The sequence below is a fragment of the Daldinia caldariorum genome, assembly GCF_022478825.1.
Source record: "Daldinia caldariorum strain CBS 122874 unplaced genomic scaffold F4812scaffold_26, whole genome shotgun sequence".
In the NCBI taxonomy this organism is placed as follows: Eukaryota; Fungi; Ascomycota; class Sordariomycetes; order Xylariales; family Hypoxylaceae; genus Daldinia; species Daldinia caldariorum.
Window position 1 is genome coordinate 22,121 of NW_025953062.1, and position 24,440 is coordinate 46,560.

The window sequence follows — 24,440 nt, forward strand, 5'->3', positions numbered from 1 at the left end:
GGCTAATAGACATATGTACCGAAGTGAGGATTCCAGTAGATTTAGTAATTAATGGACATTAGACAACCTATTACAGTCTAATAGACTGGGTATTTGAAGGCATCAAATGTATAAGTCCATGATTCTGTCGACTTAGAATCATATACACAATCGAATTGAGTCCCGTTATTTGACCATAATGGACGGAGAGGCCATTTACACAAGGTGTTGATATCGCCCACGTTATCGAGCGTCTCAGGCGCGACTCCATCCTCGGCCCATTTGATGACTGCCTGGAGCGTAGTTGCGGGCCAACCACCGCCTGGCTGGTCTCGGTTACTCCCACAATGAGATCCGCCGGGGACGAGATAGAGGCGATAAAACTCGTCCATGGCAGCTATGCTCTCGTCGTAACTGAGATCTTCGTACATCGTAGTTCGGACAGAATCGTAATAGTGAATTGAAGATGCGGCAGGGATTGCAGAATCTGCCTCCCCGTGGACGAGGATGACTTTACCCCCGGCCGTCTTGAATGGGTTGAGGTCTGGCCAAGTCGTTTGGAGCGAGTCTTGGTACTTGTGCATACCGAGCGCCATCCAATCTCGTAGCGTATCTGCGGTAATATTCTCGAAGCTATCAAGTGAGTCTTTCTGTTCGAGGTTGAGATATCGGGTTATCCACTGCGGTCCCAGGCCCGAGAGAATGGGTTCCCATTTGCCCGTCTCGTCATTGAACTGGTTTGTGGCGTCTGCGAAGGAAGAGCCGGGTTGAGGATTGATGTATATTCGCTTCCCCTTGGAGTCTATTAGGCCATTTGTGAATGCAGAAGCGACTGCTGCGCCTTCGGCGGTAATGGTACCATTCTGTTCAGGCGTTGGGCTGAGTCCCGGAAACTGACGCCGACGCACGGAAGAGGAAGCTCCCGGGAGCCCACTGTTAGATGCCGGGCAGTAATACGGCTGGCCTATGGTTGAATTGTAGTCGAAGCTCAACTTGCAGAGGTCTGATCTCGCAACGACCCCGTCTACCTTACCATCCAAGCCATCGCAAGCAGCGATCGTTAAGTTGACGATTTTCTCGAGCTCGCAAGGAGGCGGGAAGTAACCGATAGAATTTTCTATGACACCGCCTGATAAATGATTCGTTTGCAGATGACTGAAGCGGAATGCAGGTGCACCAGTGACAAGCCCGTCAAATTGTTCGGCAAAACGTTGGATTTGACTCCACCCCTCACGGCCACCTTCGGAACACCCTTGATAGTAGGAGTAAATCTTTTGGCTATCGGATACGTTGAAGAAGTTTCTTGTCAACTGCTTTCCAAGTGTAGCTAGCTCGTGGTGGGCCTGATATCCAAACATGTACGTTGCCTGCCAATTGACCGTATGATTTGCCAAGAGGAATACTTTGTCGTATTGGGTGTTGAAGTTCCCAAATCCTCCATCCGTCATGCCGGATACGGCACCGGAGATGACGCCGACGGGACTGAACGACAGCCCGGAATTAATAGCCAATCCGCCTCCTCCGGTGGAGACATATCGGCTCAGGAACTTATCTGGTGGCGGAACCAGATATGACACGTGAACAATATCATTACCTATCCCATCGTGAGAATAAGCAAACGTGATATTGCAGTAGTCGATGACGGCACCCTCGAACCAATCGGAGCTAACTGATTTGTTAGTTGTGAGAATCGCTGACACCGACGAGGCGTCGATAGTGACACCAAGGCCGAGGTTCTGAACTGGCAACGCGCTTGCAGCATAAGCGGGTGTACAGTAGTCGGACAGCGACGCAGCTGTCGCAGCACCTGTTAAGGCACTCAAGCCTAATATTCTGCGGCTGGAAATCATTAGGCGCGTGATTAGATACGACGCGTTAAAGGAGCTGGCTAAGGGGAGGTGCTTAGCTGATGAAAATGAATTCATACTAAAAGCGAAATTCCCGGAGGATGATCCTGCCTAATATACCTATAGGTAAGTACCTAACCTACCTCCTAATGCCGTATCCTTAACGATGCTGCTATGGCTATAATGAGCCGCGCGTCTTTTAGAACCCTCGCTGGCCCCAATTGAGATTCAAATGGAGACGATGGGATACCGACGTAGCAGCCGAGTGGGGTTTAATACCAAGGTGGGTAGCTCCTTGACCGTGAATTGAAGAGAAGCATCTTCGTGATGAACTAGGTAGGTAGTTTCAAAGCAACCATACGTGATAACGATTTGATGGAAGTCTACTTTGCTAGGCCCGCAAAGGAGTCAAGAATACGTATATCAGTACGTAATATTTTAATACAGTACCTGTTGAGCTGGTCGTTGACAATTCAACTAAGATCTAATCTAATCTGATCTGATATGTATTAACCTACCGAGTCCACCCTGGCTAACATTTAGGCGGGCTGAGGATCGCCTTGGCAACTTTAGGTAACAAAAACATGGATATTATCAACGAAGATATCCCTCGGTCAATAAACTGCTTAGAGATTATCACTCTCAATTCTGAGCATGGTGTACGATTGTCAGATGACTTCCGGCTGATCCCCGATTTAGAAGAGAATGTCCGTTGAACGCAGATTGCAAAGCTGGTTTTGTACAGAATTATCCGCCAATGACGTTGTAACAACTATTAGGGGGAAAATGTCAGCGTCTTCATTAAGATCTATGCGACTCACATACCCCAGGGAACTCGACCCCTGAACGTAAGCATCAACCAAGCCGTCTGGCATTTACAATGAAGATGATCCGAATGTTTAGTCAGCCTGCCCTGGATCTTGACGTCGCGTCGTGTCACTGGCTACCTAAAATGGGGGATGCACGCACACTTTTGTTATATTTGTGTACCAGATGGGAACGAGACAGTAGCTAAAGCTCCTAATTAGACCTCATCTGGTGGATTCTCGTAGTTTTTCCCGACGCCAGCATATCAATAATCAGCTGTTTCTCCCCATTTCACCGAGCATGACCCAGGCCGCGCATACATGTACAACAGCTCCGGTCGTGGGTTTTCCGACATCGCAGCCCTCGATAGAAATGTTGCTGTGGCCGTATTAGGTGAGCCCAGTATCAACGACGGCGCCTGAGCCGTTACTCCTTTGGCTGATGCCATGTTCAATCGCATCAATGAGGATAGACTTGCAGCAGGGAAGTCGACTGCGGGATTTGTTAACCCTGTTCTCTATGCCAATCCCGTCATCTTCAACGATATCGTAATTGGCGACAATTCTGTGTGCGATATCGAAAGGCTTCAAGGCCGTGGAAGGCCGGGATTCAACAAGTAGGTTAGGGACGCCGAACTATCTAAGGTTATAAGAGACCTTTATGGTATTGTCATGATATGGACAAACCGCATAGCGCCGTCGTAGTTATGCTAAGAGGCTAACGAACAAGAGGGGTTGATTAAACAGACAAACGTAGAGTATCATGAGCCATGGTCAATTGCCATCTAGTTCCTATATCTCTCGTCTTCCTTTGTACCGAATTCAGACTTTCAGAATATCCCTCAGAGGTACATGCCAATACCAACCAGCGATAACAACAGCGCCGACGCTCATTGTAAAGGCCATTAGGAAATTGACATCATTATTGTCTAGTAAGTCAAAGCCGCTCTCCGTCACACGCGTAGGCTTCCGATCGCCAAAATGAGAAATTCGATGCTTATCTTTCGGATCGTAGGGATCCTTGGAAGAGTCGCCCACAACAACTTGGGATGGATCCGTTCGGCTCTCGACAGCATTCTCTCCTTCTCCATGGAGTATACTAGCTTTTGTGGCAGTACTAGCGTTCACTTTCATATCCTGGCGCTTATAAGGTTCAGTGCCTGACAGAGACGTTAATACGCGAGAGCCCCCTTCTCCCTCGACAATTTTTCCTGAGCGCACGTCTCGGACGCTTCTCTGGAACCAGCCTCCAAGTAAACTGTCCAGCAGACTACCTAACGCACCCCATAAGCTCAATGCACATGCAAGCGTAACTTTCTGGCCAGTAGTCCAGCTCTTGCCGCCGCCAACGTTACCCTTGGTATCCTCGCCACAAAACGGAAGAAACAACAAAGCGCTAGTGACGATGATCACAGATCCCAAGAAGCCTGCGAACAATCCCCATAACGTAACGCCTCCGTTTGTACCTGGAGGCACCCTACGCAGGGAAAAAGAAGTAATCAATCTCGGGGGGGTGCGGGATAATATGCCGAGCTCGGAGGAGAAAGTATCAGCGCAAACGGCGGCATAATTGGCGATCACACCAAGGACTAGTAGATCGCCACCCCATCTATAACAGAACGAGCCATCGGGAACCTCCTTATTGATAACTGCCGCATCTCTCCGTGCACTTAGCTGGTAAGCGTGCAAAAGGGTTAGAATAGAGCCCATCAGAGAGTTCGCAAGCACTTGAACGTGTGTTCTTGGGCCTTCGCCTCCGGTACTCCCCTGGGAGTGGAGCGTAAGGCCTGCTTTGACATTTGCTTTTATCTTGGTGACACGAGTACCGGCTAGGAAAAAGACGCAGAGGAGAACGAAGGGTAGATTCCAGGGGTGAACGGCATGGGCAGCAGCAGTCAACGCAGCGGTTACAATACCAAGTGGTGTTAGGGAATTGTGAGAATAAGCCCGATAAACGAGGGCGAGCGTCGCAGGGACGGCGATCACGGCCTTCATCGCGGAATGTCACCTAAGGCCACCGTGAAGAGTTGGTTTGATCGCGGCGTCAATTGAGGGTGTTGTGAAGCTGACGGAGAGTTAATCGAAGTTCAATATTGGAATTCATGTGGAGAGGAATTGATGCTTACTTTGTACTTGTCAGCTTGCGGAACCAAAGTGACGTGAGTTACGGCTATCGATAAGACAGGTATCTATCAGGTACCTTAGCAGCTTAGGTAGTAGGTACTACCTGAAGCTACCTAAACGCCTCCAGCCACTACCCCGACCTGCCCAAGGTTTACCTAAAACTTGCCTTACCATTAGGTCATCCAGGTAGTAGCCCGAGGTGTCATAAAAAAGGGTCTAATTATATAAATCTAAATACCTTAGATACTTCTTTTATATCCTCTAAATCCCAAACTATTTTTGACTATTATATACACGAAGAAGATCATCTGCAGCTGTCTCAACCTTCCCGTCAATGCCATACCAAAAGTGTTGCGGACTCAGCATCCATCGTCGAAGGTGACCCCCTGCGATGTCCGTCGCCAGTTGGCCAAGTTCTTTGACGGCTTGTTTGGGAAGTTCAATCAAGAGCTCTCCGACTGCTCCTTTCTGGGCGTCATTCATGTGCGTCGTATCTACCTCCTCCCAGATATCCTTGAGTCTGTCGATAAATGCTTTAGGGGTATGCGGGAAGTCTTCCGTCGGGTTGGCGCATAGAGGATCTGGAGTTGTCTTCTCGCAGTACGATAGAAAATTGACACCTTCTGGTATCGCCGGATAATCTACGCTATCCTGCCAAACGCCGACCGGGTCGCCGAAAACACCCAAAGCGATGACATTCGTAGCCGCATCGCCCAGTTCACCCATCGCCTTGTGTGCGCACAGGGCTCCTTGGCTATTTATTTTTAAAATCAAACACATCAGCCTTGGAAACTTGATGAGACTGAATCTAATTAGCTTGACTTACCTCCATCCCCAAATAGCGACCTTCGCGTCTGGGCAATGAGAGACGTAAGTCTGCACGCTCTCTCCGATACTTGCACCGCAACTGCCTGACCCTCCTTCTTCAACGTAACCGGCAAGATCTGCTGGATAACTATCTACGTCGACACCTTGGATCGCTAGCTTGATGTCTGCCGACCTGCTAACCAAAGCATCGCGGAACGGACCACCAACCCAGGGCCCTAGATTTCTAGTTAAATGTGTTAGCGGAGACTTCGTGAACTACGTCGGATACCAGGTTGCCATACCCTTTGTCAAAGGTGCCGCGAGCGAAAATTACCGCAAGGTCGGCGCATTCTGCGTCTTCAATTCCTCGGAGCACGGGGTCCCACTCGTTTACAGATACTGCTGTGTCCCGATAACCTTTGACGGCCGCTGCTGATACTGGTGAAATTGACGCGAAATATAAAGAGGCCGCAAAGCCAGATAATATGGCTTTCCTCAGACTTTTATGTGCATTTGTACTATACACCATCGTCTCAATTTAAAGAAAGTCGAATTGTCTCGAACACCAGAAACAAGTAGGTTCTTCCCGCTTCTTGGGTTTATAAAGCTACGAAGTGTTCACCGATCGACCTACAGAGGTAACAGCCTCAAAACAACGATATCTATGTATATCTCATTACCTAGGTACCTTCTGGTTAGGTGCTTTCCTACCTTACTACCTTAAGTAGGTAGGTAACTTGCAAGTTATGGCAAATCCACCTACCCAAGTCAGATCCCTAAGGTGCGTAATTGGTCCAATGAACGCGAGACACCATTTCTAAACAAGTAACTCAAGGAGCCAAATGCCTACAGCAGAACAATCACCCCTTGCTAAATAAATTTACTTGTTCAACTCCTTACTATATAGCCAGTTTATTGTCTGAGCTTCATCGAACATGTTTACAGATTGTGGCACAAGTGCCCCTTAATTTTCCCGTCCAGATAACTTCCAGACGTAACGTCGTTGTTGCAAGGTGATAATGATATGTTACTACCCACTAAAGTTAGCAAACAACTACCCTCTCTGTTGTTGTCCGGAGGGCGAACGCATTTAGGACAACCAGCTCACCCGCCGTACATACTAAGGGGATATGAGCTTTATGAACTATCACCTCACATATGCGGGGTTTTCCAATCCGTATCCTGTCATTGCACCGAGCATCAGCAATACACGCTTTCGCTAGCGAGTAGGAGAGAGGTCCGATATTGCGTTGCAGAAACAAACCTCGCACATGATGATATTATTACTAGGTTAGGTAGGTACCTAGGTACCTAAATTGCTGGCTACTGGATAAAAAGAGGCTATTCATTCAGTGCCTCACTGAATCAAACACGATTTCCCCACTTCTATGCGATCAGGTTTCCAATGTATAGCTAATACCTACCAGAGTAATGGCATAGTAGCTATATAGATGAAGCTCGCCAAGATCTTCTCGAATAATTATCCCATTTATTTCTGACATACCTACCTAAGCAAAAAAAAAAAAAAAAAAAAAAACCCTTCAGGGATGCATGTTTTGATTGTGGGCGGCGGAATCGTTGGCCTCACCATAGCTCAAGGATGTCGCGAGAATAACATACCTTACACCGTTTTCGAAAAGTCGACAGAGGGTAAGTAATCGCTGTCTTCTAAAGCGAAAAGCTCCTGATTGTTTGCACCTTGACAGGAAATCTTAGACAGGGTTGGGCCTTAACACTGCACTGGTGTTTAAGCTCTCTAAAGAGAACTGTTGGTTCAAGAGTCGCGAGTAGGGTTTCCGACGTATGTAAATCTTCCTCCTAGGTATTGTACATACCTTAGGTACCTGAGTGGTATACATTGTCTCTCATCACCAAGCGGTAACAGGCCACAGTTGACGGGTCATTAAGCAACGATGCAGGTGACTTTCTGTTCTTCAATTGCGAAACAGCGTTAGTCCTCCCTCCAATGCTTTCTCGACGCTCCATACTGACAACAGACGACATCCTTAAGCGAGATTCGCTATAAGATTCCGCCTTCAAAAACTCGACTTAGATTGAACCGAAAGAGGTTAAGATCCATACTTGCAAGCGGAATCAATATCCAAGAAGGCAAAAAGTTGGCATCGGTGGAAACATTCGAGGGTGGGGTTAGGGCGCATTTTGAAGATGGCACTTTTGCGGACGGGACAATTTTAATAGGGGCCGACGGAAGCAATAGCAACGTTCGCAAGCATCTTCTTCCTAACGATTACGCTCTACACCCTCTGCCAGTGAGCCTTATAGGCGTAATACGCCACTTCAGTCCGGAACAAGCAGCTTCAGTTCGAGCGCTCGACCCGCTACTCTTCCAAGGTCTTCACCCGAAAACTGGAAATTACCTATGGTATAGTATACACGTGAGTCATTTCAATTCTTAACTTTGACTCGCTCTTTAACAGTCAGCATGATAGGATTGCTTTGAGGAACCAGACGGCCAACGTTCCTTCGACGCGCAAGTCATAATCTCTTGGATCGTGAGAGACTCACTTTCAGATGCCATACCAGATACCCACGAGGAGCGGATAAAACTTATGAAGAAGCGTGCCAACGATTTCGCTGAACCCCTCCGAAGCATCGTAATGGATATTCCTGACGATTTAAGTCCCACAACTGCCTTCAAACTAGCAGACTATCCTCCTAGAAAATGGGACAATCGCAAGGGGCGCGTGACACTCGCCGGAGATAGCGCTCATGCTATGACCATGTACCGTGGCGAAGGAGCAAACCACGGGATTCTGGATGCAGCGTTACTAGTAGACCAACTGAAGAAGATACATAGGTGTGAAATAGATCAGGAGGTAGCCATTGACACCTACGAAGCTGAGATGCTGCCGCGGACCCTTGATGCTGTCCTGAAGAGCCGCGAAGCCGCTTTAGTTGCTCACAATTGGGAGGCGCTTACGAAGGATTCTCCGGTCGTCGCCGCAAGACTACCCCCATCTGCCGCCTTAATTTGAATCGGCCATGGTATACTAGGTACATATGAGACTATGTATGCATGCGCTATTTCAATCTAGGATATCTTTATTGAGTTGAGTATTTGTATTAATGATATGAGAGATTCGTGCTATTTTAAGACATTGCGGAAGCCTTTCAGTACACCCCCGCGATGATCCGTGAGAATGTTACGCCATTCTAGTCGAACACATCGGTAGCATACCTAATATTCCTCAACTCATCCCACCATTTCTTCGCATCTTCGTCACTCAGATGCTCGCCATTAAGCTGCGATTCTTCTTGTCGCATCTTTATAATAACCTTTTCAATACCCTGGCTGACCTTTCGTGACCCACAGATATAGAGCTGTGCGCCCTCTCGCCACAACTGAAGAAAATGAAGTCGGTCTGCCCATACGATATCTTGCACGTATTTGGATCCGTCCGACTTTTCTGGCGTTCGACTGAAGGCACGCTTGATCGTGACGGCTCCAGCTTTCTCCCACTCGTCAAACTCTTCTGAATAAATATCATCCTTGCCTGGTTCCCGGCAGCCATGATAAAGCACAGCTGGTGCCAACTTCCGACCTGATCTGATCATTACAGCGCGATGCTGAATAAACCCGCGGAACGGAGCTATGCCACTTCCCGCTGCAATGAGAATCAGCGGTGTCTCTTCCGGTGCGTCTGGCAAATGGAATGCCATATGAGACTGCCGTACCGACACTCGGAGCCTGTCGTTGACTTCGAGGCTGGCCAGATAGGAGCTCGTTACACCAATATAATTTCCCCGGCCAGATTTGGCGCGTCCCGAAACTAAAGAAAAAGTGATAGACGCCTTCAGGGGATCCTCCAAGGGTGATGAGGAAATAGAACTATTGTTTTCCCTATTAATGCTTTGAACGCGCTTTTGGGGAGTGATGTAAGGAAAACTCACTATTGGCGAAGACGCATAGGCGGTAGCATCGCTAGAAAAGATCCCAAACTTAAGTTGACTGAAGGAAACATTTCCAACAAATCTAATATGGATGCTCGCTTTGCTAACACTTCTGCGTCGTAGCTTTCCGTCGCCAGCTTCTTTAGTGCTTGACGGTCCTCCTCACTTTCTGTTTTATCGGCCAGTGCGAGAATATTCCTTTTGGTGGCCGGCTGGGCGAGCTCGACAAAGTCGCTCAATATGCTATTAGCAGGGACCGGTTCGTCAGTAGGTAGCCTTATGCCAGCACCTGAGATTTTGATGCTTGTATCCCACTATCAAGGTGATGAAGACGAGTTAGTCAAAGGCTCAAAAAAAATGAGGTACTAGATATTAAATATGGCGGGGGATGAGAGGTATCAATGATCATAGGTAAAAAGGAAATTGGCCACATTACCGGCAATCCAAATCTACGCATGGCTCTATGGACCGTTTCCTTGGGATTGATAGGCAAAACGGATAGATAGTCCCCGGGTGCATAATTAACGCCGGCGGGAAGCTGTATTTCTACGTGCTTCTTCGCGGGTTCGCCATCCGCTGTAAGGAGCTTGGTCGCGAGTACGCGTCCTTCCTCCACGCTCTGATTAAGTATCGCCGGTCGTGTATTAGATATCTCTACCGTCAGTGATGTGGGCTGCGTTTTGAGTAATACATTCGATTCCTGGCCAGTCCCTGAGTTATCCAAGGCTTTCCAGAGCACCTGGACACGTTAGCGTAAGTATAACAGGTAGGTTAGGTACCTAATGTATAGAATAATGAGCCGAGACAGCTCCTATCTTTGATAGACTTCAATGCTGGTTTCAAACTGTCTTAATTGGCAAGCACTTACATCTTCCCAGGTATCAAAAGCAACGAATGGATCCTCCTGGGCGGCGTCCGCAAGGCCCAACTCTGTGATCCTCGTCGCGCCGATTTCTTCTAGCCTTGTATCTACAAGTTTAGGAATTCGGTGGAATGTCTGCGACCAATCATGGTGACCACATCCAAAAACCGCGTAAGATGATCCGCACAGAGCTGACTTGTCTTTGATATTTTCGATCCAATGAACGAAATTGGCCGCGTTATCGGGAGCTTGTCCTTCGTAACTCGCCGTTATTATGATGATAGGTTGATTTTCTGGAAGCTTTTCCATAGCAGCATCCATACAATCTAGGGTGGAAACTCTATATCCGTAGGATGCGGCATCAAAAGCCAAACGCTGGGCTATTGACTCGCATGTGCCGCTATTAGAGCCGTATAGGATAGTCAGCTGCCGATCATGACTCTCATGCTCGTGGTTTGAGCCGTTCGTGCGTGTTTTCGGCTTATTAAAATTTTGTTCAGTTCCGGAAAGTCGGTGCTCCAGTTTGACAGGATCTAACCCGTCGCGCAATATAGCCCTTATGAAGAAATTATCAGGCTTCATAGTCAAGGTCTGCTTGTTTTTCAGCTCGTAGTCTGAATCAGCCAGGACGAAATTGAAATTTTGGAACAGGATGGCCATGGTAAGAATTGCCTCCTGCATCGCGAATGCTCGACCGATACACTAGATTGTTTTTCGTCGGTTAGTATAGGGTCTTCCATACATCAAACATGGTCTTCAGGACATGGAAAAGGGAATGAAACTGGGTTTCTTACAGCTCTGGCACCATTACCAAATGGCTTCCACGCGTTCTTTGGCAATTTGCTAAAGTTTTCATCAAGCATCCTTTCCGGTTTGAAAGCCGTGGGGTCCTCGAAGACTGCTGGATCGGTTTGCGTTTTACCAAGGAGACATTGAATAAATTCTCCCTTGTAAACCTTGTACTTTCCTGCGAGTAAAGTGTCTTCCAAGGGGCTAACTGAAAACACTGGTATGGGCGCATCCAAGCGTAGTGTTTCTCGGAGAACCTATTACAGTTAGCTCGACGTTCCCGAGGGGGTGCCTATTACACGACTGGAGGGAGATATGACATACTGCTGTGATGTATGGGAGCTTTTGCATGTGCTGTACTGTTACAGGACCTTTGCCTAACACTTGGTCGACTTCTTCTTGCACTTTCCGGTAAGCGTCGGGGTTTTTCAATAATCTATACTATAAAAGGCGACATAATATGTTAGCAAGGAATCCAGGGAATTGTCTAGCAATCGCAAAGAAATCTCGCTTGATTCGGTGATAGATTAGGTAAATCATTCACCAAGTTTATTCGCGGTACAAGCATGCAGTAGGTACTCGGAAGGTATGAGAAAACAGACAAGGAAGAGAGACGAATATAGATTAAGGATAAGCTTACCATAGCATATGATAACATGCCCGACGTAGTTTCATGGCCAGCAACTAAGAATGTAATCAAGTTGTCGATAATAGACGCATCGCTCATCTTCTGCCCGGTGAGCGAATCGCGCCCTTTAATCATAGCGGAGAGGAGGTCTTTTCGATCGTTCTCCGGGTCTGCGAGGCGCTCACTCAGGACTGCTTGGGCGGTATCGACAAGTACAGCTATGTGAGATTCGTATGCTTTGTCTCGTGTCCGATAGACGAATGAAGGAAGTGGTAACCTTTGCGCCCTACGACCGCTCTCAAGAAGAAATTCTGTCATGGCGTTGACAAAGGGGTGTAGGTTCTCGGAGTAGAAACTGTTAAATCTGAATCCCATAGAGCAAAGAGCTATCGTATCGAGAGTGAGTCGCGTAAAATCTTCAGGTGCGTTAATCCTTGCGTGTGGTCCATGTCTGGCCCATTTTAGGGCAAGCTGAGAGGCTATGTCTTTCATCTCGTCGAACATGTCCCGGATACCCTTGGGTCCAAAAGCCGGCATCAGGACGCGATGAGCAATGCCCCAGTTCGGTTCATCACTCGTTGCCGTAAACAACCCATCTGAATGGATATTAGTAACGTATAACCTATGACTACGTGTTCGCCATGACAGTACCGTTTAAGCCTTTCCTGAGATGAGCTAGTACATCATTAATCTTCTTCCCAAATCTCTTTTCGTCGCAACACTCGTTGAGTAGAGCATATGTGCTGACCCATACTAAGCTAACCCCTGGTACGTGCGCTCGAAAGATCTCGCCGTAGTTTTCTGCGAATCTAGTGAAGGAACGGACTGCGTTCTCCGGGTCAACACCTGTCACATATCCCAGGATTGGGAGATGTGGTGCCTCGGGAATCGGAACCGGAGATTCGGTGGTCATAGTCGAATTAAGGGTAACAGCTACCTAAGGTAGATTCAGAATATGTAACAATTGGTAAATTAGTAGGTCTTGAAACTGTAGAACGGTCTGTGTTATTTGTTACAAGATAATAATAATAAGTGATGTTTGGGTTAGGCGCCTGCCTGTATTTATACATCAACTATCAGACTATACGTATTATTGATCGAGCCTCTACCTACTTTTTCTACAACTCACGGGTCCGGGATAGTCATATAATCGGAATGTAGTTGCTCCGCCGTCGACTCGAGCGTCATAAAGCTCGGCGATAGCGCATAGGAGCTGTTAAAACATGTGGGGATTCCCAACTTTATGTCCTTATTTTGACGCTGTTGACAGTTAGGTACCTGCTCGGGCACCTAATATAGAACAAGTGAAATGTGGAATTAGTCTATTCTCTACACCTAATATAATGACATCGTGTATCGGGTAGGCTATGGCTTATTCCTGAGTTTTGATAACTGGGTACCTAGCCACTTACCTCGTAGTATATGTACTGTAGTTACCCACAAGATAACTAACCCCTGCAATAGGGTTATATGAGTACTTATTCGAAGACCATAACTCCGCTGGAAGTTATTGTATAGCTTAACAATTAACACATCCGGCCTAGGAGGTATCTAATCTCTCCAGGACGGAAAACATCCGAGTCCGTTCTCGAAATTTAGTAACAGATCCAAGTGAAATGCGGATAGATGAAGTACCGTACCCAATGGGTGATCAATTTTAAGTCGCGTTTACATCTTTCTTCACTTCCTAAAATCTGATTTGTAACTTGGCCAGTTCCAACGCGCCTATTCGCGTTTCCAGTACCACTTATGAACCTCTAAATAGTGTGTCCGAACAAATCCGCACGGAAACCGAGAGCTCCGCTTGCTTGCTTACTTTCGTCGTCGGAAACTTAAAACCTTTTAACTCCGCTGTTATCACTAACTGCCATGGAATCTTTGTAATTATTCTTGATGTTGTTATGTGGACAAATTGATGTTGTATTGGTAACGTTTTTTTAGTTAGTGAACGAAGCCTACCCGATTACATAACTGCACTGCAATGTAAAGGTTCCATACCAACTTCTGCTGGAACCAGTTAACCGTTTCGTAATTATAAACCGTCTTTTTACAGTTAATATTTATTAATATTTATTATTTTAAATATTTATATAAAAGTAGCGTTTGACACGCTTTTAATAATAAACGTTTGAAAGGGGTTGAAATACTTAAATATATTAATACTTTAGATATTTTTAATCATTTAAATGATTCAAACGTTCGAAAGGCTTTCGAACGTTCAGGCGTTTATCTCCTTGCCGTTGTCCCTATTACCTTGATCCAATACGTCTTGACGTACGTACCTAGGTAGGTAGGTAGCAAGAGGCCTGGCAAGAGGCCTAGCTGATTAAGTCTTCGGAATCGTCTATATAAAAGCCTCTCCCTCCCTCCTTTGAAAGCGATTCTTCTTTCTTTTCTTCTAAGTTTCAACCCTCAGCCAGCCAGCCAGCCAGCCAGCCAAGCCACTGTAGCCAGGACCTAGGACCCAGGAGTCATCGTAGCCCCGTAGCCTCATCACGTAGCCTCATCACGTAGCATCGTAACATCGTAGCATCGTAGAATTGTAGAATCTTCAATAGCCTCAGAATCCTACTGCTTCTAATTGCGTTTGTACGCTCGTTTGTACGTATATACGTACCTAATATACCTTCCCGTTAGCTCCCGTGGCTCCCGTTGAGGCTTTTGTACCCCTTTTCGTAAACGCGTAAACGTTCGAAGTCAATTCAAACGTTTAAAAGATTAAATTCTTCATTAAATTTTAATAATTTAAAAATATAAACGTTTGAAAGCACTTCGAATATCTGAGATCTTCTTGAACGCTTGCCAAAGTTATTCAACGTTCAAGAAGTTGGAATTTTTTTTAATGAAAAAAATAAATAAATGGTGAATAGACGGTGAATTAACGGTTTACAAGAACGAGCGGAAGTTGGTACGGTTGTAAGATCCACTAAGGAGTGGGATAAGTATTAAGTACATGCTAATGCCCGCCATCTTTTGAGTGTGCCACTCATGAGCCACATCGCTCTCTCTTGAGCATGAGTGATTGAGGAAAAAAAAAACCATTTTTCCCCTTTTACATAGCTTCGCTCCTATTGAGATTTTCAACCCAAGCGGAGTAAAGATGCTGCGTGCAGTATCGTACGATGTTATTACATTTGTAGCCGAGTTTATTATTTATTATTCATGCATAGTAAAGGGTGAAGGACCCAAGTGATCAAAAAAAAAAAAAAAAAAAACACTACTATGAAATCGACACACGGGTTATGCCAAATTCTACCCCAAATATCATCTATCCCGACCCCTAGCCGTATCTAACAGGTCCCGTCCCGTCGCTAAACCAATCATCCGTCACGAGTGACTCCTCAGTTGAAGCATAACTAATGATCACGCTCTTAATCAGCGTATACGCATTATAAGCATCCGTGCCATTCTCGCTTCCGACACCACTCGACGGCTTAGCACCGCCCCATGGACTACTTGGGTCATTCCGATGATGCGTGTTTACCCAGGTGATTCCGGCATCAATTTGCTCCGAGACCCGGAAAGCTTGCGCCAGGTTCTGGGTCCAGATTCCGGCCCCGAGGCCGAACTCAGATTGGTTAGCTAGTTTGACAGCCTGATCTTCTGTGTCAAACCCCAAGACCACAATTACAGGACCGAAGGCCTCCTCACGCCAAATACAAGTCTCGATAATGTCATCGCCCTCTTTAGAGACAAGGATAGTAGGTTCATAGAAGTACCCTTTAGAGAAGTCAGTCCCATCTAGCGAGCTGGTACCACGCATCCTCCCTCCTCCTATTACCACTTTCGCCTTGCCACTGTTTACAGCGTCGTTTACTAACGCCTCAACTCGGTCGAGCTGCTTTGCCGAGATCAACGGCCCCATCATTGATTCCGGGTTGCTGGGTGCACCCATACGCCGTGTGATCGACTCCGTCTTCGCCTTTAGCTTCTTTAGCAGCTGCGGCAAGACTTTGTTGTCAACAATAATCCTCGTGCTTGCAATACAGGTTTGTCCGCTGGCAATAAAACTACCGAACGTAATTCCATTCACAGCCATTTGAACATCTGCCGTGTCAAATACGACCAAAGGCGCCTTTCCACCAAGTTCTGCCGTATATCTTGCTAGATTTCCTCCAACGATTTTCCCGATCTCCTTCCCCGCCACCGTCCCTCCTGTGACGTCTACTTTCTTCACTAGGGAATGCTGCACGAGCGCCTTTCCGGTGGTGACGCCGTATCCAGGTAAAACGTTAAAAACACCATCGGGTACCCCAGCCTCTTTCAGGATCCGGCCAAGTAGCAATGTCGATAATGGTGTTAATTCGCTCGGCTTCACGATGACGCTATTTCCAGCGGCCAGTGCGGGCGCAAGCTTCTTCACAGCAATAAGCAAGGGATGATTGAAAGGGGTAATCTGTACCACAACACCGAGCGGCACGCGTTGCAGAAAATTGTGCAATTTTCCCGCTGTCGGTAAGACAGGCTGCTCCTCCACACGCAGAAGCGAGGCATAGTACTTAAACCAGCGTACTAACGACGGAACCTGAGCGTTCATCTCGCGGATCGCCCGGCCGGTCTGACGCACTTCGAGCGCGATAAGACTCGGCAGAGACGCCGTGAGAAGCGCTGCAGATTTGTCTAAAATATCGGCGCGGTGGTGGCGCGAGGACCTGGACCAGATGCCTGATTTAAAAGCCTCCTGGGCGAGACCGACAGTGCGCTCGACATCTGACGCCGATGCCGTGTGACAACTAGTCAGAAATAGAAGAACGCAATTAGGTTACGTATACTCATAACATTGCATAGCTGTGGAATATGGGAAAACTTACAATGCAAAGGTTTCCCCAGTCGCGGGGTCTTCTACTGGTAATCTATCCCATTCATTAACAACAAAACATCTATTACTCTGTGCTAGCAATTGGCCGAATTAATGCCAACTTACAACTCCCCCTCGCCTGGTTCTTCTTTACCCCCAACCCACATGAGATAAGTTTGCGCCATTCTGTAAATGATGGCTTGCCAATCCGAAAGGGTCGGTCGATCTTGGATGCAAACACAACGGAATAATTATCAGGACTTAGGCTAGGTAGCCGTTCGATGCCGAATGTTTTGAAGGAAAGCGGGTTATCTGATCTCCCCGCAAAGCTCTGCATATCACAAGGCCGCAAACTTATCGGATTCCGCCGGGAACGTGGTTGTAAGATAACCTATCCTCAACAAGGAAGTTCCCCGCCGGAGTTAAGATACCAAATTATGAGTCTCTTTTCAATATGAGGTCAGGGTAGGCAGATAGGTAAAGTGAGGAGACAGGTGAAGATAAATTACTTCTAACAACTTTACGCCACGACAGAGAAACGGCAAGTTTTAGAGTAAGCACGCATAGAACTCAACACCATCACAGGCTATTAACAGCTTCTGCTACCACACTACACAGCAGCTAGAAGCTAGCGAAGTCACCAGTGTTCGTCTTGTTAAGGGGTTCATGAATCAGATCGAGAGAGACACAACTCAATGGAATGCGTCTTAATGCGGTTATATCTATTATTCTAGATCGCAGTTTAGTTTGAGAAAGGGCAAACCGTCTCGACGCGGCGAGGAAGGATGACAAGATAAGAAACATTATACACGGAATATCCATTATTGTCAAGGTATATAAGCAAGACGTCTCGAAAGAAGTCTGCCCTAATAACTCTAATACGTGCGTGGCATAAGATTGCATTGTTACTGGCCTCGAATTAGGAATACCGACACTGTAGGATCGCTTTGCTTCGCTAGAATGCGCGCAAAGGGTAACGCCCAGCTCGTAAATCAGGTATAGCTTGATATAGGTTAAGAAAATAGGGTTAGATCAAATAACTCACCGTCCCTATAGCTTATCGATGGCGGCATGATCATCCTCGGAAAGGGCAAGTTAACGGCAAATATCCAGGGCGCATTCGTAAGCCAAGTCCTTTTACCTGGTATATTCTAATATGTCACGGGAGCTTCTTGGTCTCAAGTTTGTCATCTTCCCCTAGGCTTCACAGAGAACAACTTCAGCTAACATCTACTAACTATTCAGATTGAAGGATACTCCTCTCAGCTGGAGCGCGTATATGGGCCAGACACTTTCCACACATAGATTGCCAAATCTAGAAGATGAGAAACAGCCCGTGAGTATCCATATAAACTCGAAGGACAATTCTGGTAAATCAGCCTACAAACTTCTGGGGGTTCGTCCTCTGGTCCGGCGGGCACCATTGCTACTGGATTTTGCCCTTTAGCGATCGAAGCAGAGACAGCTGGCCCAACCGTCTATCCTGCATCTTGCTGCGACTTATACGGAATGGAACTTACCCTAGGCTCAGTTTCAATTGAAGGAGTATTTGAACTGAGCGAGTCGTTCGATACTATTGGTGTTCTAGCTAGAACGCCTACCGATCTCGCTCTGCTCGCTAAGATCATTATAAAGAAAGAGGCTTCGTCCGAAACGACACCATATGGCATGGCCTCACGAACGTTAGGATCCTGGGAAGGACTTGGTGTCGACATAGTCCCAATTATTGGGGTGTAGCACATGCCGCAGAGAAGTGGCGCCGAGAAGAAATGGTACATCTCACGCCTGCGACCCCCTTTTCTCATTGCGTGCAGACCCTAGATTAAGCAAAAAAAAAAAAAAAAAAAAAAAAAACCTCTTACTAATTCGAGCACAGAAATCTACATATGAAAACGTTCCTCTCATTCTTAAAGGCAAAGGAACCAAAATAACATACCCTCTGAATAATATTGGTGACGGTAACACTATGCGTTGGCGCTGAAAACCTAGCATGGTTGCTTATACGGAAACACTTCTTCATACACTCTCAAGACAAGTCAATTTTACTGATAAGCACCAGATTATGAGTTCCCTGGGAATTGAAGGAATTTCTAGCCAACTTCGAACACAACTCGGGCATGGAATCACTAGCCGATGTTATCAAGTCGAACGAGGAACATTGCCATGTTACCTACCACTCCTTATTATGTTATAAGCCAAGAGTGCGATTTGAACATTTTGTTTATGTAGCCTATAAAACCCAAACTGGAATAATTAAGCCCTGTGATAACGACATGACGGGGGATCGACGTCGTGAACTTTGCATTATGCTTCAGCACACCGCCTTAGAAGATGCAAGGTAATGGGTCTTGATATCATCCTAGCTCCATCCAATTCAACATTGGTCTCTTACGCAGCCTGGGCTGGATGGTCGATTGGGACTGTGACTTTGGGCAGATTGAATGAAGTTGGGCAACCATTCGGACACTTTGCGCTGGCTCGCGGGGGAAGGGAAGATACCCTACTCCAATTCATGTTCCGCTTCGAAGAAACATTCCCGAGTCTTCCTGGGGCGACTTCCCCTTTCGAATAATGGCATGCGCCAGTCTTTATAGGTTACCTACCTTGGTACCTTACGTATCTAGACAAAAGTATAAGACACTGGGGAGAATGACCAAATTTTGACGCTTTTAGACGCTATCGTACTAGGTACAATCACGAAGGCGAGCAAAACTTTTGAATCAAGAATAGCGCAAACCTCAAGTCCCGAAGGTAATAGAAAGCAATAAATTCTCTAATATTTCTACGGCGCTTAGATATATTCAATCTTTCCTCAACGCGGTGTGATATTATGCAAAAGCGGCCGCATAGTCGAGACCCAAAGTGAAACTCTTAAGCGCGTGCTTTGCGTAAGTTCAAACCACCTAGGTCTCGCCGTCTCGGTGCAGCCCTAGTGTACTATATAAATGAGGAAGGAAGAATGCAAATCCCTGTTAGAAGCTAAGGTGTCCGATGCTACTCTGAATTCAATCTAGCTAATCGAGTGTAGCTAGCTGAAGAGTCCTTGCGACGATATTATATAATGACGCTTTGACTTTAGACTATAGGGAAATGGATAGGCTACGCCAGCCTGGGCAAAACTTCCGTAACTATTAAATCACCAAGGGACCAGCACCTCGTTGTTTGGGGCCGGATTCGAAGCCGATGCAGATTTTAGTGTGATAAAACCTTGAGAGCATTGAAACAGGGTTTCCTTTACTTGGATTCGATCTACATCTACATACAGATAAGACTCTTTACCCTTATATTACCAAACCTCACTATTACATTAAATCTTGAATCTTGAGAGATATTCTATAGTTGACTTTGCATATGGCTTGGTTTCAACGTAAATGGGGCTCAGAAACTACCTAGGTACCTACATCTTGATAGAGTCAACATAGTTAAGTGTATCATTAATTGCAACTTATTTACCTACCTTATGAAGTACCTAGGTAAGTTAGATATTCGCTATATGAGGCGTTACTGCTATGGCATAAGAATGATAATAAAATATAGTATGAGTAGGAGGTACGTAAGGTATTCAACCTTATACTAAATTATTTTCACATGCACACGATGTGGAGTGTTGCGAGTCTGGGGGCGATACTAGAACGTCCGTTCGTACCTGCATCTAGACTCCACACTACTTCAAGCACAAAACTATCAGAATCATCTCGATCTGCTTGTCAGATTAGATTTATAAGGAGAGCTCTACAGGGCTGATCCTTGACACATACATAGTAAAGCGTAGCTAAACCTGTATCGACGGCCTACATAGTATTAGTCGATGATATTAACTGGCGCAAGAGCAAGATTAGTAACCACATACCACGTGGAAACATCGTAGACAGGATTCATGCTTTTCCATATTTCCGATGAAGTCTAATGGGCCCACAGAGCTGAGATGGGGGTTGCTAATACTATGTAGCTTTTCAGATAAAGGCCTCTTGGGTTGGTGATCACCCAACAAGAACCTTTGAATCTAATTTCAGATCTTTCCTTCTTGCCAACATACCTACCACTTATTTGAAGCAAAACTGCAGGCGTATACCAAGTCCAACCCTCATCGTTAACAGACATATCACCTTAGGTACGCTTACCAGGCTAGGTCGATTTCTCGCGGTCATGGGCCTCTCTATCGAATCGGTAGTTGGCGTATGCCATAAGACTACAGTCCTCGGGAACAAGATATCCATCCACATGCTCGAGTATGTGGGAACCGTAGAGAAGCAAAGTCATCAGTTCTACGAGCTAGCGCATGATTTCCTAGAGACGTGCCGAATAATGTGGTCGCTCGAAGCTGGATTGACTGAATTTTCTAGAACTAATCAGACGTTCCCGCATGACATGATTGCGGAACTTGAAAAGAAATTCAAAGCCGCTCATACCGATTTTCAAACACTCGATCATGTGCTAGGTCGGCTCCTAGACTATGAGAAGAAGGGCACAATGGGGAAGATCCAAAAAGGATGGCGCAAGATGTTCGCGGATAACGACGTCGAAAAGCTGAGAAACAATCTGCTTAAGACCCGGGAGGCTCTAAGAATGAGCGCTCTCGTATTTCAATGGTCCCTTGGCGATGCCAAGGTAGATGAGTCCGTCGGAATTGGCTACACGGGCCTTGCCGCTGCTCTAGACCGCATGTCCAGAAATAAGACTACGACAAACATTACCGGAGTGAAGTCTCACAGCAACACCACGGTGGCTAGTAACCAAGTGTACGAAGTTTCACCTATCTGGCCTATGCCGCCCATACCATATTCCAACAGCAAAGGTTCGGTTACGGATCATTCATATCATTCATCTCTAAGGGGGCGCGAGGTACACAGTCCAGGACCGCATCTCCTCCCCGAAATACACCGTGAACCTTCGATATCAAATTGTACCGTACGCAGCGGGGCGTCCTCTCGTGGTGCCCGAGAACGTGTAGTTTATACAGTTGAAACTATGGACCGATCAATTGCGCATAGTACGGTGAACTCGGGGGGTCACACCGAGGTGGATACGCTTATCGAAGAGTTGGACTCGTTCGAGCCGTATGAAGTCGTTCGATTGAAGGCCGAACCCCATATAATGCCTCGATGGGGCCCGCGGAATACGGCCGGAGCAAATACGCCAGCGTTAAGGGAAGCTCTGCTTACCGCTGTGGATTCGGGAAACCATCAGGTAGTCGAACAGCTACTGGACCGAGGCGTTTCTCCCGAGAGCAGCCCGGAGGCTCATCTCCTCAACCGGGCAATTATGCGTCACGACGTAGAAATCGTCCGCATTCTCCTACTCTTCGGAGCCGACCCCAATACTCCAGATAACCGCAATGTAACCCCTTTGATTTTAGCAGTTGAAGAATCTTTTCGGGATGCCGTCACAATGCTACTCAAGTAAGTGAAAAAAGGAGGACAGGGCACCTACACAATCTGAGAAATGCAATTCACTAACGGGTATTATTCGACTCCAGATACGGAGCAGATCCTAACCTTGCGGCTGGCCCGCAGTCAGAGACGCCCTTTGCCATATCCGTCGCCGAAGACAAACCTGAGCTCGTTCGTTTTCTCCTCACCTACGGAGGCGATGTTAACCATATCATGACAAACGGAAATACCGCGTTATTGACAGCCATAATAAGAAAGGGAACGAAAAGGGTTATTGATATGCTGCTTGACTACGGTTCCGATGCGAACGCGAAGAACAGAGAAGGTCATAGCCCCCTTTTCGAAGCCATTCAGACGAATCGCATTGAAATTGTAACAAGCCTTCTAGACCGCGGCGCCAATCCCAACCTTCCTGGGCCGAAGCATATGGTATATAAAGCTCTCTATCCTATCTCGCCTCCCTATTATACTTCGTATGGAATGCTAACTTTTCGAAGCTTTGGCCTGCGGCAGGGCTACCTCGCATTCTCGAACTACTCCTCGCACGGGGCGCTGACCCTAAGAAAGCCCCCGGGGTTATGGAATTGGCGACATCTATTAACAACATAGAAGCGGTTCGTGTACTGCTAAAGGCCGGAGTCGACCCAAATTCCAAGAAGGACGGCATCTATACGCCACTCTGCTCATCTATCCGTGACAATAGAAGCGATATATTGGATCTTCTTCTCGCGAATGGCGCAGGTGAGCTTTTCCTGCATGATTTTCACGTCGGCCACAACTTTCTTCATGGTCCTCTGCAAAAGTATCTACCGCATTAGGAATTCTCTAACTTCGTACTCAACAACTATGTAGATCCGAATGTGCCGAGCGCAGAATATCCCGCGTTCAAGTGCGTAACGCATTACAGGACGGAGTATCTGGCGCCGCTCGTAGCCGCAGGCGCTGACCTGAACACGCCAAAGGGAATTCTCGAGACTGCTGTCCAGTTCAAAAATGTAGAGGCGTTATACTGGCTTTTAGACACAGGGAAGGTATCGCCTAACGACAAGGCGCCCAAGACCGGTGCTACGCCTCTGACTACGGCGATCCGCGAGAACCGTCCTGACTTGGTGGTGAGCACACCTACCTAGGTATCAACCCAAGCACTTGACAGTTGCTGACGACGCCTAACAGGATCTTCTCCTATCCCGTGGTGCCGACCCCAACGTCAGAGGAGAAGATTGGCCCGTATGCATGGCAGTACACCAGCCCGCGATCCTGAAGCGCCTACTACCGGCATTGGCTGAACCGCGTGCCTTCAAAGGTGTAATGGAAATGGCTGTCGTGGCAAACCAGCTAGAGAGCGTCAAGTTGCTCCTCAAGGCAGGTGTAAGCGTAGAGGACCGCAATGGAGGTGTTTTCTCTCCTCTAACGACGGCTATCCGCGAAGATCGTAAGGAAATAGTGCATTTCTTGCTTGTAAGCCGATTCTCTTTCCTCATCTCATACCTTCAAATGTATTTATGGATTTACTGATATGACTAATTATCGTATCTGTCTAGGAGGAAGCTGGAGCTGACGTAAATGCGCCCGGCGAGCATCTCCCTATAGTGAAGGCTCTACGGCGGGCTCGCGGAGCTGACACCGAGATCATTGAATTGCTCCTGAAGCATGGGGCAGACCCGAATAAGATCTACCGCGGCCACAACGCCTACATCCAAGCCATCGAGAATGGCGATGCGAACATCCTTAGGCTTCTTATTGATAAGGCCGGCGTCGACCTTGATGTCAGAGACGACTCCGGAATGACGGTGGCTGAGATCGCAGCCCACCGGGGTTGGGAAGAAGGCCGCCAGATACTAACGAGTGGAATCTCCGTCTCGTAGGCAACATAGTATCACATACTGGGTATTCCACACTCTTTACCTCACTTCCATTTGTTGCTTCTTCACTTGGGCTCAATTTTGGCGAGGGGTTAGGATATTTCATGAAGTGCATACAGGCCGGCCTAGGTGGCATCTGTTTGAGTTGGGATTGAGCATTCCCATCTGTAACAATACCTCAATTATTGTGTCTAGGTAGTTACCTAGCTAAACAGTGAAGGCAATTTAATTATAGTAATATTAACTCCCAAGTCGCTTACTTCGTCGCCAGAAATGATCGCGTCTCCGAAGTAGAGTCATCTTCTCCGCTGGGTTCACACCGGACACCGGCGCGTCCCAGTCATCTCGATCCCAAAAGTTGAGCTGTACGAATGTCGCACAGCATACATAGTAGTTGATAAACCGGAGTTAGGACAGTCCCATCGGGCTTATTATAAAAGCCAGGCTAAATTCCGGCGCCAGCATATTTATCTATGATGAATGCGGTGTTTTTAATCGCGATTTTCCTGATGGAAAATAGAGTGCTGACCACTATGATATCGTCACTCTTAACTGCCGACGGGCCGTTGCCGACTATAAGAGGCAAAGTTGCGAGGTTCTGGTTTTTGTTTTCCTCCAGCATCCCAGAATCAACGT

At 46.9% G+C, this 24,440-nt stretch overlaps 9 protein-coding genes across 9 annotated transcripts; 4 read left to right on the forward strand and 5 right to left on the reverse strand.

The window, feature by feature from the left end:
- Window positions 1–77: 77 nt before the first annotated feature.
- Window positions 78–2,482, reverse strand: F4812DRAFT_453454 (feruloyl esterase-like protein B precursor; the record flags this gene model as incomplete). Its single annotated transcript, XM_047936489.1, has 2 exons — window positions 78–1,774; window positions 2,467–2,482. 2 exons carry the CDS (start codon window positions 2,480–2,482, stop codon window positions 78–80), a joined length of 1,713 nt encoding a protein of 570 aa, XP_047785803.1.
- Window positions 2,483–3,273: 791 nt separating this feature from the next.
- Window positions 3,274–4,737, reverse strand: F4812DRAFT_241024 (integral membrane protein DUF92-domain-containing protein). The gene has a single exon (XM_047930625.1). The coding sequence runs from the start codon at window positions 4,625–4,627 to the stop codon at window positions 3,455–3,457; it is 1,173 nt and encodes a 390-aa protein (XP_047785804.1). The 5' UTR covers window positions 4,628–4,737; the 3' UTR covers window positions 3,274–3,454.
- A 292-nt stretch (window positions 4,738–5,029) lies between these two features.
- On the reverse strand, window positions 5,030–6,092 carry F4812DRAFT_463589 (carbohydrate esterase family 5 protein; the record flags this gene model as incomplete). The annotated part of the gene is made up of 3 exons (XM_047938234.1): window positions 5,030–5,510; window positions 5,583–5,807; window positions 5,866–6,092. 3 exons carry the CDS (start codon window positions 6,090–6,092, stop codon window positions 5,030–5,032), a joined length of 933 nt encoding a protein of 310 aa, XP_047785805.1.
- Window positions 6,093–6,665: 573 nt separating this feature from the next.
- Window positions 6,666–8,648, forward strand: F4812DRAFT_241083 (FAD/NAD(P)-binding domain-containing protein). Its single transcript, XM_047930626.1, has 6 exons — window positions 6,666–6,858; window positions 6,991–7,213; window positions 7,270–7,364; window positions 7,449–7,513; window positions 7,575–7,959; window positions 8,014–8,648. Exons 2-6 carry the CDS (start codon window positions 7,111–7,113, stop codon window positions 8,557–8,559), a joined length of 1,194 nt encoding a protein of 397 aa, XP_047785806.1. The 5' UTR covers window positions 6,666–6,858; window positions 6,991–7,110; the 3' UTR covers window positions 8,560–8,648.
- F4812DRAFT_241138 (bifunctional P-450:NADPH-P450 reductase) lies at window positions 8,649–13,149 on the reverse strand. Its single transcript, XM_047930627.1, has 9 exons — window positions 12,868–13,149; window positions 12,406–12,810; window positions 11,767–12,350; window positions 11,451–11,567; window positions 11,132–11,383; window positions 10,344–11,039; window positions 9,912–10,214; window positions 9,476–9,789; window positions 8,649–9,413 (listed from the first exon to the last, which is right to left on the reverse strand). Exons 2-9 carry the CDS (start codon window positions 12,665–12,667, stop codon window positions 8,738–8,740), a joined length of 3,204 nt encoding a protein of 1,067 aa, XP_047785807.1. The 5' UTR covers window positions 12,668–12,810; window positions 12,868–13,149; the 3' UTR covers window positions 8,649–8,737.
- A 1,766-nt stretch (window positions 13,150–14,915) lies between these two features.
- F4812DRAFT_241245 (aldehyde dehydrogenase) lies at window positions 14,916–16,955 on the reverse strand. Its single transcript, XM_047930629.1, has 3 exons — window positions 16,679–16,955; window positions 16,566–16,607; window positions 14,916–16,487 (listed from the first exon to the last, which is right to left on the reverse strand). Exons 1-3 carry the CDS (start codon window positions 16,735–16,737, stop codon window positions 15,035–15,037), a joined length of 1,554 nt encoding a protein of 517 aa, XP_047785808.1. The 5' UTR covers window positions 16,738–16,955; the 3' UTR covers window positions 14,916–15,034.
- A 557-nt stretch (window positions 16,956–17,512) lies between these two features.
- Window positions 17,513–18,289, forward strand: F4812DRAFT_463593 (uncharacterized protein; the record flags this gene model as incomplete). The annotated part of the gene is made up of 4 exons (XM_047938235.1): window positions 17,513–17,548; window positions 17,609–17,674; window positions 17,805–17,922; window positions 18,000–18,289. 4 exons carry the CDS (start codon window positions 17,513–17,515, stop codon window positions 18,287–18,289), a joined length of 510 nt encoding a protein of 169 aa, XP_047785809.1.
- Window positions 18,290–18,733: 444 nt separating this feature from the next.
- F4812DRAFT_241254 (uncharacterized protein) lies at window positions 18,734–19,185 on the forward strand. Its single transcript, XM_047930630.1, has one exon. It carries the CDS (start codon window positions 18,894–18,896, stop codon window positions 19,122–19,124), a length of 231 nt encoding a protein of 76 aa, XP_047785810.1. The 5' UTR covers window positions 18,734–18,893; the 3' UTR covers window positions 19,125–19,185.
- Window positions 19,186–20,698: 1,513 nt separating this feature from the next.
- Window positions 20,699–23,807, forward strand: F4812DRAFT_463594 (ankyrin repeat-containing domain protein; the record flags this gene model as incomplete). Its single annotated transcript, XM_047938236.1, has 6 exons — window positions 20,699–21,951; window positions 22,029–22,371; window positions 22,440–22,683; window positions 22,795–23,054; window positions 23,116–23,400; window positions 23,484–23,807. The coding sequence occupies 6 exons, from the start codon at window positions 20,699–20,701 to the stop codon at window positions 23,805–23,807; spliced, it is 2,709 nt and encodes a 902-aa protein (XP_047785811.1).
- Window positions 23,808–24,440: the final 633 nt, after the last annotated feature.

What these genes read in the sequence shown, in the direction of transcription:
- F4812DRAFT_241024 (XM_047930625.1), bottom strand. Translation starts at nt 4,627, where the DNA reads ATGAAGGCCGTGATCGCCGTCCCTGCGACGCTCGCCCTCGTTTATCGG.
- F4812DRAFT_241083 (XM_047930626.1), top strand. Translation starts at nt 7,111, where the DNA reads ATGCATGTTTTGATTGTGGGCGGCGGAATCGTTGGCCTCACCATAGCT. An exon ending in TCGCGAGTAGGGTTTCCGAC is followed by an intron (nt 7,365 to 7,448) that starts GTATGTAAATCT and finishes AAGCGGTAACAG; the next exon opens with GCCACAGTTGACGGGTCATT. An exon ending in ACCTATGGTATAGTATACAC is followed by an intron (nt 7,960 to 8,013) that starts GTGAGTCATTTC and finishes TCAGCATGATAG; the next exon opens with GATTGCTTTGAGGAACCAGA.
- F4812DRAFT_241138 (XM_047930627.1), bottom strand. Translation starts at nt 12,667, where the DNA reads ATGACCACCGAATCTCCGGTTCCGATTCCCGAGGCACCACATCTCCCA. An exon ending in TCTCAGGAAAGGCTTAAACG is followed by an intron (nt 12,351 to 12,405) that starts GTACTGTCATGG and finishes ATATCCATTCAG; the next exon opens with ATGGGTTGTTTACGGCAACG. An exon ending in CCTATGCGTCTTCGCCAATA is followed by an intron (nt 9,414 to 9,475) that starts GTGAGTTTTCCT and finishes GGAAAACAATAG; the next exon opens with TTCTATTTCCTCATCACCCT.
- F4812DRAFT_241245 (XM_047930629.1), bottom strand. Translation starts at nt 16,737, where the DNA reads ATGGCGCAAACTTATCTCATGTGGGTTGGGGGTAAAGAAGAACCAGGC. An exon ending in GAACCAGGCGAGGGGGAGTT is followed by an intron (nt 16,608 to 16,678) that starts GTAAGTTGGCAT and finishes TGAATGGGATAG; the next exon opens with ATTACCAGTAGAAGACCCCG. An exon ending in ACTGGGGAAACCTTTGCATT is followed by an intron (nt 16,488 to 16,565) that starts GTAAGTTTTCCC and finishes ATTTCTGACTAG; the next exon opens with TTGTCACACGGCATCGGCGT.
- F4812DRAFT_241254 (XM_047930630.1), top strand. Translation starts at nt 18,894, where the DNA reads ATGGGTCTTGATATCATCCTAGCTCCATCCAATTCAACATTGGTCTCT.